This window comes from Molothrus aeneus, chromosome 3 (assembly GCF_037042795.1).
Source record: "Molothrus aeneus isolate 106 chromosome 3, BPBGC_Maene_1.0, whole genome shotgun sequence".
NCBI classification, from domain to species: domain Eukaryota; kingdom Metazoa; phylum Chordata; class Aves; order Passeriformes; family Icteridae; genus Molothrus; species Molothrus aeneus.
In genome coordinates this window covers 112542327-112555276 of record NC_089648.1, presented here as the reverse complement: position 1 = coordinate 112555276, position 12950 = coordinate 112542327, and the positions used below count along the sequence as shown (strand labels likewise).

Sequence of the window (12950 nt, the reverse complement as noted above, 5' to 3'; positions counted from 1 at the left end):
CAGAGGATCTGGGATATCCCATCCCTGGGTGGGAAGAGGTTCTGAGATGTTCTATCCACGAGGATCCATCCCTGGGTGGGCAGAGAGTCAGGAATGTCCCATCCTTGGGTGGGAAGAGGGTCTGGAATGTTCCCTGGAGTCAGGATGGGATCCATCCCTGGGTGGGAAGAGGGTCAAGAATGTCCCTCCCTGGGTGGGCAAAGGGTCTGGAATGTTCTCTGGAGTCAGGACGGGATCCATCCTGGGGTGGAAAGAGGGGCTGGAATCGCATCCCTGAGGATCCATCCCTGGGTGGGCAGAGAGTCAGGAATGTCCCATCCCTGGGTGGGAGGAGGGTCTGGAATGTTCCCTGGAGTCAGGATGGGATCCATCCCTGGGTGGACAGAGGTTATGGGATGTCCCATCCCTGGGATCCATCCTGGGGTGGGCAGAGGGTCTGGAATGTTCCCTGGAGTCAGGAAGGGATCCATCCCTGGGTGGGCAGAGAGGCTGGAATGTCGCACCCCTGGTTGGGAAGAGGGGCTGGAATGTTCCATCCCTGGGATCCATCCCTGGGGTGGACAGAGGGTCTGGAATGTCCCATCCCCGGGTGGGCAGAGGGGCTGGGATATTCCACCCCTGAGGATCCATCCCTGGGTGGACAGAGGGTCTGGAATGTCCCATCCCCGGGTGGGCAGAGGGGCTGGGATATTCCAGCCCTGAGGATCCATCCCTGGGTGGGCAGCAGGGCTGGAATGTTCCCCTGGAATCAGGATGGGATCCATCCCTGGGTGGGAAGAGGGTCTGGAATGTCCCATTCCTGAGGATCCATCCCTGCGTGGGAAGAGGTGCTGCTGGAATGTTCCATCCCTGGGTGGGCAGAGGGGCAGGGATATCCCATCCCTGGGGTCCATCCTTGGGAGAGGGCCCAGGAAAGTGCAGATCCTGTGTCCTTTCCCCCTTCCTGGAGGGAAATTGTGCCCTGGGTGAGGGATGCAAGAACATGGCCCCTCTTCTTCTTCTGTTTCCCTCCTCCTCCTCCTCCCAGTGTTTCCTGCATCTCTTTCCTCTCCTGATTCCTGCATCCACCACATTCCTGGCACTTGGATCACCACTTCCTGAGGGATCCAGGATCCTTTCCCAAGGTCCTGGTGGAGCAGCCAATGCCAAATTCCTCTCTCTCCCTCCTTTCCTTCTCCCGGAGCCCTTCCAGTCCAACTCTCCTGTCAAAGGTGACCACGGACAGTCCCAGCCTGGGCACAGATGGAGAATTCCCATTTTATCCCTCAATTTGGAGCACTTTCCCTGGAAAAATGGACTCAGAGTCCTGCCCTGCTGCTGTTCCCAGGGGATTCTGCTGCCAGGGGCTGGAGCCTGGAGCCGGAGGGTGCCCTGGGAATCAGGGAATTGGGAATTGGGATACCTGAATGGCAACGCCAGGTGTTTTTTCTCTTTCCCTTTGGCCTTGGCTCTGCAATCCAAAGGAGAAATTCCATGAGTTGTGATCCAGGGATGGGCTTGGATCCACCTTCTCCCCTCAAAGTCATCCACATGCACGGAGCAACCCAACAAAGACAATCCAGGAGGGTCCCGGAGGGAGAGATCCCCGCGCCCAGGATTCCTAAGGATCCCAGGGAACGGGAACAGGGGTAGGACAGCGCTGGTAGGGATGGGATCAGGGATAGATGGATGGATGGATGGATGATGGATGGATGGATGGATGGATGGATGGATGGATGGATGGATGGATGGATGGATGGATGATGGATGGATGGATGATGGATGGATGGATGGATGGATGGATGGATGGATGGATGGATGATGGATGGATGGATGGATGATGGATGGATGGATGGATGGATGGATGGATGGATGGATGGATGGATGGATGGATGATGGATGAATGATGGATGGATGGATGGATGATGGATGATGGATGGATGGATGGATGATGGATGGATGATGGATGGGATGGATGGATGATGGATCCATGGATGGATGGATGGATGGATGGATGATGGATGGATGGATGGACCAATGGACAGGTCTGTGCATGGATGGATGGAATGGGTGAAGGGAGGGATGGAGCCATTGATGGATTCATGGAATAGGGGGAGGGAGGAAGGGAGGAAGGGAGGAAGGAAGGAAGGAAGGAAGGAAGGAAGGAAGGAAGGAAGGAAGGAAGGAAGGAAGGAAGGAAGGAAGGAAGGAAGGAAGGAAGGAAGGAAGGAAGGAAGGAAGGAAGGAAGGAAGGAAGGAAGGAAGGAAGGAAGGAAGGAAGGAAGGAAGGAAGGATGGATCCATCCATCCATGGATTGCTTGGAATACAAACACAACTCTGGGAGCCCCGTCAGAAGTGCCTGACTGGAAGGAGATTTGTCCCTGCCGGGATTAGGAAGGACAGAGGGAATCCCAGGGGTGGGTGATCCCAGCAAAGGCCCTTTCCCTGGATCCAAACACCATGCAGGGACTGCTCCCATCCATGCACACACCATTCCCAAAGGGAAGCAGGGACAGCACGTCCCGTACCTGGGATCTTCTGGGTCTTCGCTGTTGGGAGGAGCCAGGAGGAGGAGGAGGAAGGTGAGGAATTAACGAACATTCCCAACTGGACACAGCCCATGGGAGTGGGAGCAGGGCAGGGGGAGGGGCTGATCCTCAAATCCCAGGAATGGTTTGGGTGGGAAGAGACCTTAAGGATCATCCCATTCCAAACCTAACACCTTCCACCATCCCAGGGGGCTCCAAGCCCCATCCAGCCTGGCCTTGGACACTCCCAGGGATCCAGGGGCAGCCACAGCTGCTCTGGGAATTCCTGCCCAGCCCCTCCCCACCCTCACAGCCAGGAATTCCTTCCCAAGATCCCGCCCCAAGCTTCCCGTTCCCAGTGGGAGGCCTTTCCCTGTGTCCTGGCACTGTGATTCCCGGTATCACCATGTGGGATACGCTGCAGAGGGAGCACAGGATGAGGCTGACCCGGATCCCAAATCCTGGATTTATGCTGGGGCCAGCACCTGTTTGTAGAATGTGGGTGCCTGGGAGGGGCTGGAATGGAAGCAAATCCCCAGAATCCCGGATCCCACCCCAAAATCTGGGATGCCTCCCACCAGGACATTCTGGTACCTTGCCACTGCCTTGTATCCATCGTTAAACTTAATCCTGGGTGAGGCACCGGAGAGAAAGAGAGGGGGAAAAAAAACCAAATCCAATCAAATCCCAGAATTCCTGAGGGAGCAGGGACAGCCCTTCCCAGGAGGGTGGGGCTGTGTCCAAGCTCCGGGCGCTCCAGGGAGGGAATTCCAGCTCTGCATCCAGCCCAGGGTGTTCCACTCCCCCCATTCCCAGGAAAAACCCGGCTGGAGGCCGGATCTGCACTTCCAGCATTATCCATTGCTCCTGCTCCATCCGGGAATATCCTCCACCAGGACAGGCTGGGGGCAATTTACATTCCCAGAATCCAGGGAAAATTCTCCAGGTTCTGAAAGCTCTGTCCTGGGAGCCACAGCAGAACCTGCTCCGTTCGTTTGAACATTTTCCTGATTTTCAGGATCCTCAGGATGCATTTTTTTTCCCCCCAAGGAATTTAAGGGCACGCTAAATGATTAACGTAATTTAATTAAATTAAATGGAGAGGTTGGGAAAAAAATTGGAAAACCTTGACTGGGACTTTTTTTTCCCCCAGGATGGAAAAGATCCCAAACTTCCTGTTCACCCTGGTGGTGGCACTGCGACATCCCAAAGATCCGAATTTCCCATGGATTTGGGAATTTTGGACCCTTCTTACCCCTTTGGACACGGATGAATTCCCCCCTATCCCAAACTCCAGCCGTTCCCAGCCATTCCATGTCCCCGGGTGCCACGTCCACACGGGAACGGGAATGGGAACGGGAACGGGGAGCCTGTGGGGGATTTTCATCCCGAGTCCTCCCAGGCCTGGCGCAGATCCCGGCTTTGGAGCAGGTGCCAGAGGGACAATTAGCGACAGGCGGTCGGACAAGGCTCGGACCCGCCGGGGACACGGAAGAAAAGCTTCCATCAATAATTCACCGGGAGCAGATTCCTTTCGGCTCCCAGCCCTGTCCCGGCCATGAATATTTCAAGGGCAGCCCCTATCGGGTGGTGCTTCCCGGGATCTCACTTTCCAGGGGGGGCGGGAGCTGGGCTCAGACAGGTTCTGGCGATTCCTGAGCCGCCTCTGGAAGTGCCCACCCCTCCTGATTTTTCCTGGGAATCCAAGGGTGAGCCTACGCCGGTGAATAAACCGTGGGATTGTAAAATTTCAGAACGGTTTGGGTAGGAAAGGGCTTTAAAGCTCATCCCATTCCATGGGCAGGGACAATTCCCACTGTCCCAGGTTCTCCAATCTCTTGGACATTCCCAGGATTCCAGGGGCTGCCACAGCTTCTCTGGGAATTCCATCCCAGCCCCTCCCCACCCTCACAGGGAGGAGTTCCTTCCTAGTATCCAATTTTTCCTGTTGTTTTCTGCTTTCCTCATTGGAAACTCAAGTCCAGCTTTTGGAAGGATCCTGGCCTAGTTCCAACATCCTCCCAAATCCCATATCCTGGATTTTTTTTTTTAAATCCAGGTTGGAATTTTTTTTAGCTCTTTATTTCCCCATTCTGGATCCTTCCCTGTGATTTTTTTTTTTTCGTGGATTTGTTTGGTCAAAGTTCCCGGTGGATCAAGGATCCAAAGCCATTCCAGGGACCTGGCACATGGGAAGGCTCCACCTCCCGCTCCTGGCTCCTTCATCCCTGGATTCTGTGTGGGATGAGCGGATTCCAAGCTTGGGATCCCCAGGGAAAGACAAAAATGGAATTTAACAGATCCAATCTGGATCCCAGAATATTCCATGGTTCCACAATTCCATTTAACAGATGGATTTGGATTTAAGGAATCCAAATTCTGGATCCTGGATTTAAGGAATTTTCTTTGAAAAGCGGAACTTTGGGGGTGGATCAGCCCTGGAAGGGGGCGGGGAGGGGGATCTGCTGTGGGAATTTACCTGGAATGCTGATCTTCCTCCGCTTCGTCTCCAAGGCTTGGGAATTTACAGGGAGAGAGGGAAAATTCCAGCTGTGACGCGAGGACAAAGGGCTCTTCCATTCTTTTCTAAACCAGGAAAAACTCGGGAACACTCCGGCACAGCAAACCACTCCATGCACGGCTGGAATCCCGGGATCCCCTTCCCGTTGTGCCCACAGCATCCAGGTTTCTCCCGGACTGGATTTTGGGGGGATATTTAGCCAATATTCCTCCTTTTCCGAGCGGTTCCCTCCTGCCTGACCTCCTTTTCCCACTCCTCCCTTTTCTTTGGGATGGATTTTCCCAAATCCCAAAGGAAAAGTGGGAATGGGCGGGTGCTGTACCCTGAGCCAGGATTTCCAGAAGGAGGAAAAGGAATTCCCAGCCCTTGGAAAACCTTGGGAAGCCCGGCCATCATCCCAGGGATGGAAAGCTCTTCCCATCCCTCGGAAAGCTGCAGGATTGCTTCATGGGGGGGGTTCTGATTGCACGGAAATTCCCCAATTTTGGGAAAATTCCCAAGCAGAGGAGTCCACGTGGATCTGCGGACACGGGAGGGTTGCACACTCCCTGGGAAAGAAGGAATGAAGGTGGAAAATTCCCTGTGTTCCCAAGGGATCAGCCTGGATCCAGCAGCGGCCAAGGAAAAGCTGGATCTGCTTTCCCTGGAATCGGCAGCTCCACGGGAGAATTCCCAAAATCCTTGATGTGGATGCTCTGATCCATAGGAATGGGACAAGGCTGTCCTGGATCTGCCGGAGAGGGATTTTTTTTGCTTCCAGAGCTGCCAAAGTCCGGGATCTCCAGGATATCTGTGGGATATCCATGCCCAAATCCCAGGGGATTTTTCAGGTGGAAAAGGGGCTCCAAGCTGGGAGTGGGGGTGGGAGAAAGGCAGAACAGGGAAGGGAAAGCCTGGGATCGTGGGATCAGTCACTGGAAAAGACGGAAGTGAAAGCAGGTCCCCGTGCCCAGGAAAAGATTCTGGATGAGGGATGGAATGCCGGGAAAAGGGGGAAAGGGTTTAAGCCGCACAGGGATGGATTCAGATGGGATCGTGGGAAGGAATTCTTCCCTGGGAGGGTGGGGAGGAGCTGGGATGGAATTCCCAGAAAATCTGTGGCTGCCCCTGGATCCCTGGGAGTGTCCAAGGCCAGGCTGGAGCAGCCTGGGATAGTGGGAAGCGTCGGGATTGGAAAGGGATGAGCTTTACCTTCCCCGCCCAGAATATTCCATGGTTCCACAATTCCCGGTCTCCAGGGCTGTGGCCCACGGTCCCTGAGGCTGCTCCTGTGACATTCCAGGCACAGGGAATTCCGTGTCCTCTGTATCCCATTTTTCCTTGAGTATCCCGCCGCCCTTTTCCTCCCCGTCCCTGCCCACAGACCTTCCATCCGTGTGGAAATCAGGGAATCCACGGGGATTCCTGGGCTGGAGGGAGGACAGTGGGAATGGGATTGGGAATGGCAATGAGGATGAGCAAGGCCAAGTCAGGGCCCAACAGGAGCCCTCCCCATCCCGCTGAATTGGAAAATTCTGGAAAACTCTGGAAACACCAGAATTCCTATTTTTATTCTTCCCATCCAAGTTTTTCCCAGATCTGGGATCTGTAGGTGATGCAGAAGGAAAGGCCTTCCAAAGGAGCCAGGACATTTCTGTTCCCAAAGGAATTTTAACCAAAGCCCTTCCTTGGATTCCCACATCCCAGCGCCTTTGGATCCTTCCCAAAAGCCGGAATATGGAACTTTTATTTTCTTTTATTCCCAGTTGTTTTTTTTTTTTTTTTAATTCTTGGTGAATCCCAGCACATGTTTGCTATAGCCCGAGCCAGGCATTCCTTGGAGCAAAATCCTCCAGGAATTCTCAGTGAAAACAGGGATAAAACCCCATGGACGATCCCCAGAGGTGCCGAGACCTGGGAATTGTTTGGGATGGGGGACAAACCTTTCCCATCCCAGGGAATTCCCTGCATTTCTGGTATTCCCTGCGTCATCCCCTTCCCGCTGCTTGTATGGACGCCTCTTTTCCTAAAAATAGAGGTTTTATCCCTAAAAACCTCATTTAAACGGCTCGGCTTTGGGAATCTCCCTCTCCCAACTTCATCCTCGCTCATCCCTGGCTTCCATGAGGAAGGGCCGGGGGAATTCCTGCCCCTCCCAGCCAGCATCGATCCAAGGACATGGGATCCAGAATTCCAGCTGGGAATGCTGGGATGGATGATCCAGGATGATCCTGGACTCAGCCCTGAGATCCAATGGAATCCATGGGCCAGACGGGGAAAAGGCGGGATGGGATAATGGGATAATGGGATAATGGGATAATGGGATAATGGGATGGAGACGGGATGGGGTTGGGATGATGGGAAATTGGGATAGGATAGGATAGGATAGGATAGGATAGGATAGGATAGGATAGGATAGGATAGGATAGGATAGGATAGGATGGGGGTGGGATGGGGTGGAATGGGATGACGGGATAAAGGGATAATGGGATGGGAAAATGGGATGGGATGGGATCCATGGAATGGGATCCATGGGATGGGATAATGCGATGGGATGGGATAATGGAATGGAATGGGACAATGGGATAATGGGATGGGAAATTGGGATGGGATGGGATCCATTGGATGGGATAGCATAATGGGATAATAGGATAATGGGATGGGATAATGGAATGGGGATGGGATGGGATGGGATGGGATGGGATGGGATGGGATGGGATGGGATGGGATGGGATGGGATGGGGTGTGATCCATGGGATGGGATGGGCTAGGGTGGGATATTTTCCATTGGAAGGGGCCCACAGGGATCACCTGCTCCAACTCCGCCCTCTCCAAGGCAGAGCCAGTGCTAAATCCTGTTACTATGAGCCCCTCCACGTCCTTCCAGCCATCCCTGATCCCACAGGAATCCAGGAGCTTTTCCCAAAATGATCCTTCCTGTGGCTGAACTCCTCCTGGGACGATCCTTGGGATTTTACCTGAAATTCCCTTTCTTTGGCTCCTTCCCAAACTCTTTTGTCACGCCGAGAAAAGCCACAGCAAACAAACTTCCATGCACACGCAGGGAGCTCATTCCCATGGGAATGGCTGATCCCGGGATCTGGGGACAGGACATGGAGACAGAAGGGCACAGCAATGTCCCAGCCCGTATCCCGATCTCCACCTGGAATCCCGTTCCAAGGCTGCTTTTCTGGCTGTTCCACCACTTCTCCTGCCCACCAGCAGCCCAGGAATGGGAATTCAGGGACGGTTCCCGTGGGAGATCCATCGGGAAAAGGCGCGGAGCAGCCACAGCACTGCAGAGCCTCTCCCTACCTGGTGTCCAGGGACCCCTGGCTCAGGGAATCCCCCTCTCCCAGGAGCTCATCCTCGCTGTGGAAATACAGCTCGTCCTCTTCCATCCTGGTGGGAACACCCCAAACGTCAGCCCTGCCCTTCCCGGGATTCGGGATCCCAAAATCACGGAATCGCTGAGCCCTTTGGGTTGGAAAAGCTCTCCGAGTCCTGCCATCCCCAGCACTGCCCGGGCCACCCCTGATCCATGTCCCAGGATCCACATCCACAGGGATTTGGAACCCCACCAGGGATGGGGGCTCCAGCCCTTCCCTGTGCCAGGGGTGGGCAGCCTTTTCCAGGAAGGAATTGCTCCCAAAATCCAACTTGGAGCCCCCGCCCAGGACACGGCTCTGCACATCCCATGCTCGGCAAACGCCACAACTCTTCCTAAAATGGGGCAGCCACAGCTCCTCGGGGAATTCCAGCCCCTCCCCACCCTCCCAGCTGGGAATTCCTTCCCAAGATCCCACCCCAAACTCCCCTTTCCCACTGGAAGCCATTCCCTGTGTCCTGTCCCTCCATCCTTTTTCCCAAATTCCAGCTCTCCTGGAGCTCCTTGAGGCTTGGGAAGGTGCTCCGAGCTCTCCCTGGCTCCTTAATTTTCCTGCTTTAATCCCATGGAGCTGCATCCCACAGGATTCCTCTGATGAGAAACCGGAAAACCCATCCTGGAGCCATCCCAGCAGCATCCTCCAATTCCCTGGAATCCTCCAATTCCCTGGAATCCTCGAATCCCAGGCTGGTTTGGGTGGGAAGCGACCTTAAATCCCATCCAGTCCCACCCCTGCCAGGGGCAGGGACACCTCCCGCTATCCCAGGTTGCTCCAAACCTCATCCAGCCTTTCCTTGGACCCTTCCATGAGGGATGGAGCACCCATCCAAAATTCCAGCGGCACAGGCAGGACTCGGATATCCCATCCCAGCCGGCCTGGCCCCCTGTCCTGGATTGTGAGGTTTGCGTGTGGGTTCAGTTTCCATTTTCCGTCTGTCAGAGCTGGGGCAGTTCTCTGCTGTTCATGGGGCAGTTTCCTTTATCTCTCCCACAGCCAACCCTCCCTCCGGGAGATCTCTGCTGTTAATGGGCCATTAATTACTAATTATCTCCTGTTCATGGCTGATAAAATTCCATCATCCCGCTGGGAGATGCTCCGCCCAGGAGGGGGAGGAGCCAAGCATTCCTACCTGGGTACAATCCGACGCTGGGTGCACCACTGTCACAGACGTATTTTTTAATGTAAAAATTCCTTTTTGCCAGGATTTTTTTTTTTCTCCTGAGAAGCTGAGAGGGCTCAGGAAAACAAATGTAAACATTGAATTACCTGCTGCTGTGGAATGCAACGGGTGTATCTGTGATTGGTCCCATGTGTTTGGTTTTAATTAATGACCAATCACAGCCCAGCTGTATCAGGACCCTGAGCAGTCAGAAGATTTTATTATTAATTCCTTTCCTTGCTGGCCTTCTGATGAAATCTTTTCTCTATTTTTTTAGCATAGTTTTAACATAACATTTTATCCTAAACATATATATATCCTTATATATATATTTTATATATAATATTAAAAATATATATTTTTATATATATTTATATATATTTATATATTTTATATATTTATATATGTATAAAATATATAACTATATATAAATATATAAATATATATTTATATATATAAAATAAATATATATTATATATTATAATATATATATATAATATACATAAATATATATATTTATGTATATATATATACAAATATATTTATATATATATAAATATATATATATATATATTATCCTTAACATATATATACTAAAATAATAAATCAACCTTCTGAAACACAGAGTCAAAGTTCTCATCTCTTCCCTCGTCCTGGGAAGGGATATCACCACACACCACAGCAGCCTTTGCCCCCTGCATTACCAGAGGAGCAGCTTCTGCTGCCCTGCATGGCCAGAGGGAGCCCAGGCCCATCTCCAGCAGCCCTGGAGCTGCAGAGGAAAACTCCCCCCTTGTGCAGGATCCCTGCTCCAGCAGAGCCACAGCTGGCACTGCAGGAGGGCTGAGCCCCCATGGGATGGGGCTGTGCCACCCCCTGACACACAGGGGACAGGGCCTGCTCTCACTCTGGCAGTGTTGTTTTTATTTGTTTGTGCTGTTAAATTTCTATTTTTAATTTTCCCTAATAAAGAACTGTCATTCCTGCTCCCGTATCTTTTCCTGAGAGCCTCTTGATTTCAAAATTACAACAATTCAGAGGGAGGGGGTTTTACATTTTTCCATTTCAGGGGAGGCTCCTGCCTCCCTTAGCACTCTTTTCAAACCAAGACCCCTCCTCTTCCAGCTGTGCCGTTCCTGGCTCCCTGCCCAACATCCACCCATTCAATCCATCACCACATTCCCGCTCAGCCTCGTCCCGGCTCGCTGAGCCGGGAAACAAAACCACGCCGAGCTTCCAATTTGCTTTAAAATTCCCTGGATTCAGCCCAGTTCCCACAGTTAATGAACTGCCTTGGCAGGATGCGAGCAATTAGAGAGATATTCCCTCTGTCTCCCATTTTTTCCTTATTTTTGGCCGCAATAGAGTGCTAATCCCAGATGGAACGTGGTCCAAAATGGGATAACCCTGAGGGGGGCTGAAATGGGATGGAAAGAGCAGCTGATTCACAGGGCTCTGCTTGGATTCAGAGCTCCAGGCTGGGATCTCCGTGTGGATTTAGGGATTTGGCAGCGCTGGGGGAATGTTTGGGGTCGGCGCTCTCAGAGGGATTTTCCAGCCGGAAGTGTTCTGATATTCCATGATTTGGGAATGCAGGGATTGTCCTCTTTTGTCCATCACCGTGGAAGTGGTGGATCCGTGAGGAGCAGACAGGGAATGTGGTGTTCCCGAGGGAGCCGTGGGTGACACCAGGACCCAGCTCTGCCTTCACTGTCCCCCTCTCCCACTTCCAGAGCCTCCCTTCCACCTCCATCTCATTCCTGAAGAATTCCAGCAACTTCAGGGCTTTGATGTCTCCCCTATTCCAAATGCTCCCATTTTCCAATGGATTCAAGAGCTCCCAGAGTGGGGACCCATGAACAAAGCCACCCTGGACAGCACAACTCCAAGAACTGTGGAAAGCTGCCTGAAAATCCACCTTAGTGTTCCATGAATCCCCTCGTGGCTGCAAATCCTGGATTTACAGAATCCCAGAAGTTGGGAAACACCTCCAGGCTCATCGAGCCCGAGCTGTGCCCGATCCCCACCTTGTCCCCAGCCCAGAGCACTGAGCGCCACATCCAGGAATTCCTTGGACACCCCCCAGAGGTGGGGACTGCACCACCATCCAAGGATTGTGCCCTGAGTATCCACAGGCTGGTGGAGAACTGGTCCCAGCTTGGACTCCTCCATCCCAATGGAGTCACCTGCAGCATTCCCAGTCAATCCCACTGGGCTGGGATTGCAGCTGGTTCCTGCAGCTTTGTGTCAAGGAATGTCTCTCCCTCCATGCGCTACAGTCTTGGAACTCGTGCCTTCAGGTGTGGAGCATCAGATCCTGGAGCACCAGGAGCGGCCAGGGCCACCTGGATCCCGTCCTCACCTGGAGCTGTTCCATGGATTCACCAGTGAGCCCTGACCTCCATCCAGACCCTTCATCCCCTTGGGATCAGGATGGAATGACATTTTCCCTCCCTGTGCTACAGTCCTGGAAGTTCAGCTCTCTCCAGGTGTGGTGGAGCATCAGGACCTGCTGGAGGCCACCATCACCTGGAGCTGTTCCATGGATCCACCAGTGAGCCCTGACCCCCATCCAGACCTTTGTTCCCTCGAGATCTGCATGGAATGACGCTTCCTGTCCATGTGCTACAATCCTGGAAGTTCAGCTCTGTCCTGGAGCACCAGGACCTGCTGGAGGCCACCTGGATCCCACCCTCACTGGAGCTGTTCCATGGATCCACCAGTGAGCCCTGACCCCCATCCAGACCCTTCATCCCCTCAAGACCTTCACGGAATTGCACCTTCTGTCCAAGTGCTACAGTCCTGGAAGTTCAGCTCTGTCCTGGAGCACCAGGACCTGCTGGAGGCCACCTGGAGCTCTCCCACCCTCACCTGGAGCTGTTCCGTGGATCCTCCAAGGGCAGGAGATGCCCCTCGGAGCAGCGCTGCGGTGACGCCGCCCTTTCCCAGCAATCCAAGCCCTCCCAATCCCCCCCACAATCCCACATCCAGGATCCCCGTGTCCCGTTACCTCCTGAAGCTCCTCTCCGCGGATTGCTGGTTGGATTTCCCGGGAGGGACATCGGAGCCGTGCCGGTGGCCGGACAGGAGGCTGTCGGTCTCCAGGGAATACCTCCCGTCCCCCTCCGAGTGCACGCTGGGCGTCTCCAGGAATTCCTTGTCATTCCAGGTGCCCACCGTCCCATCCAGAGCCTGGTAGCGGATCTCTATGGAGATGCTGGTCTGGAAGAGAAGGAGACACCATCAGCGCCTGTGGAACATCCCAGGAAATCCAAAAAGCGGGAAGAGCATCGGCCGTTGGGTGTTTTAGCCTTGCTGATCCCAAAGCTTCTGTGTTCCTGGATGTGGATTCTTTGCTTCTTTTCTTCCGCCAAGGTTGGGATTAAATCGTGAG

General features: G+C 53.2%; 1 protein-coding gene across 2 annotated transcripts in view; it reads right to left on the bottom strand.

Moving 5' to 3' along the window:
• Positions 1-12950, bottom strand: part of OTOF (otoferlin) — a 113542-nt gene that overhangs the window by 74939 nt on the left and 25653 nt on the right. The window contains exons 5-10 of one of the 2 annotated variants that reach the window (XM_066547667.1): positions 12567-12778; positions 8324-8410; positions 4988-5023; positions 3103-3138; positions 2509-2529; positions 1403-1450 (exon numbers count right to left, since the gene is read on the bottom strand). In XM_066547667.1, coding sequence (XP_066403764.1) covers positions 1403-1450; positions 2509-2529; positions 3103-3138; positions 4988-5023; positions 8324-8410; positions 12567-12778 — 440 coding nt within the window. The remainder of the gene's footprint in view (positions 1-1402; positions 1451-2508; positions 2530-3102; positions 3139-4987; positions 5024-8323; positions 8411-12566; positions 12779-12950) is intronic. The other variant, XM_066547666.1, reaches the window with a different exon arrangement.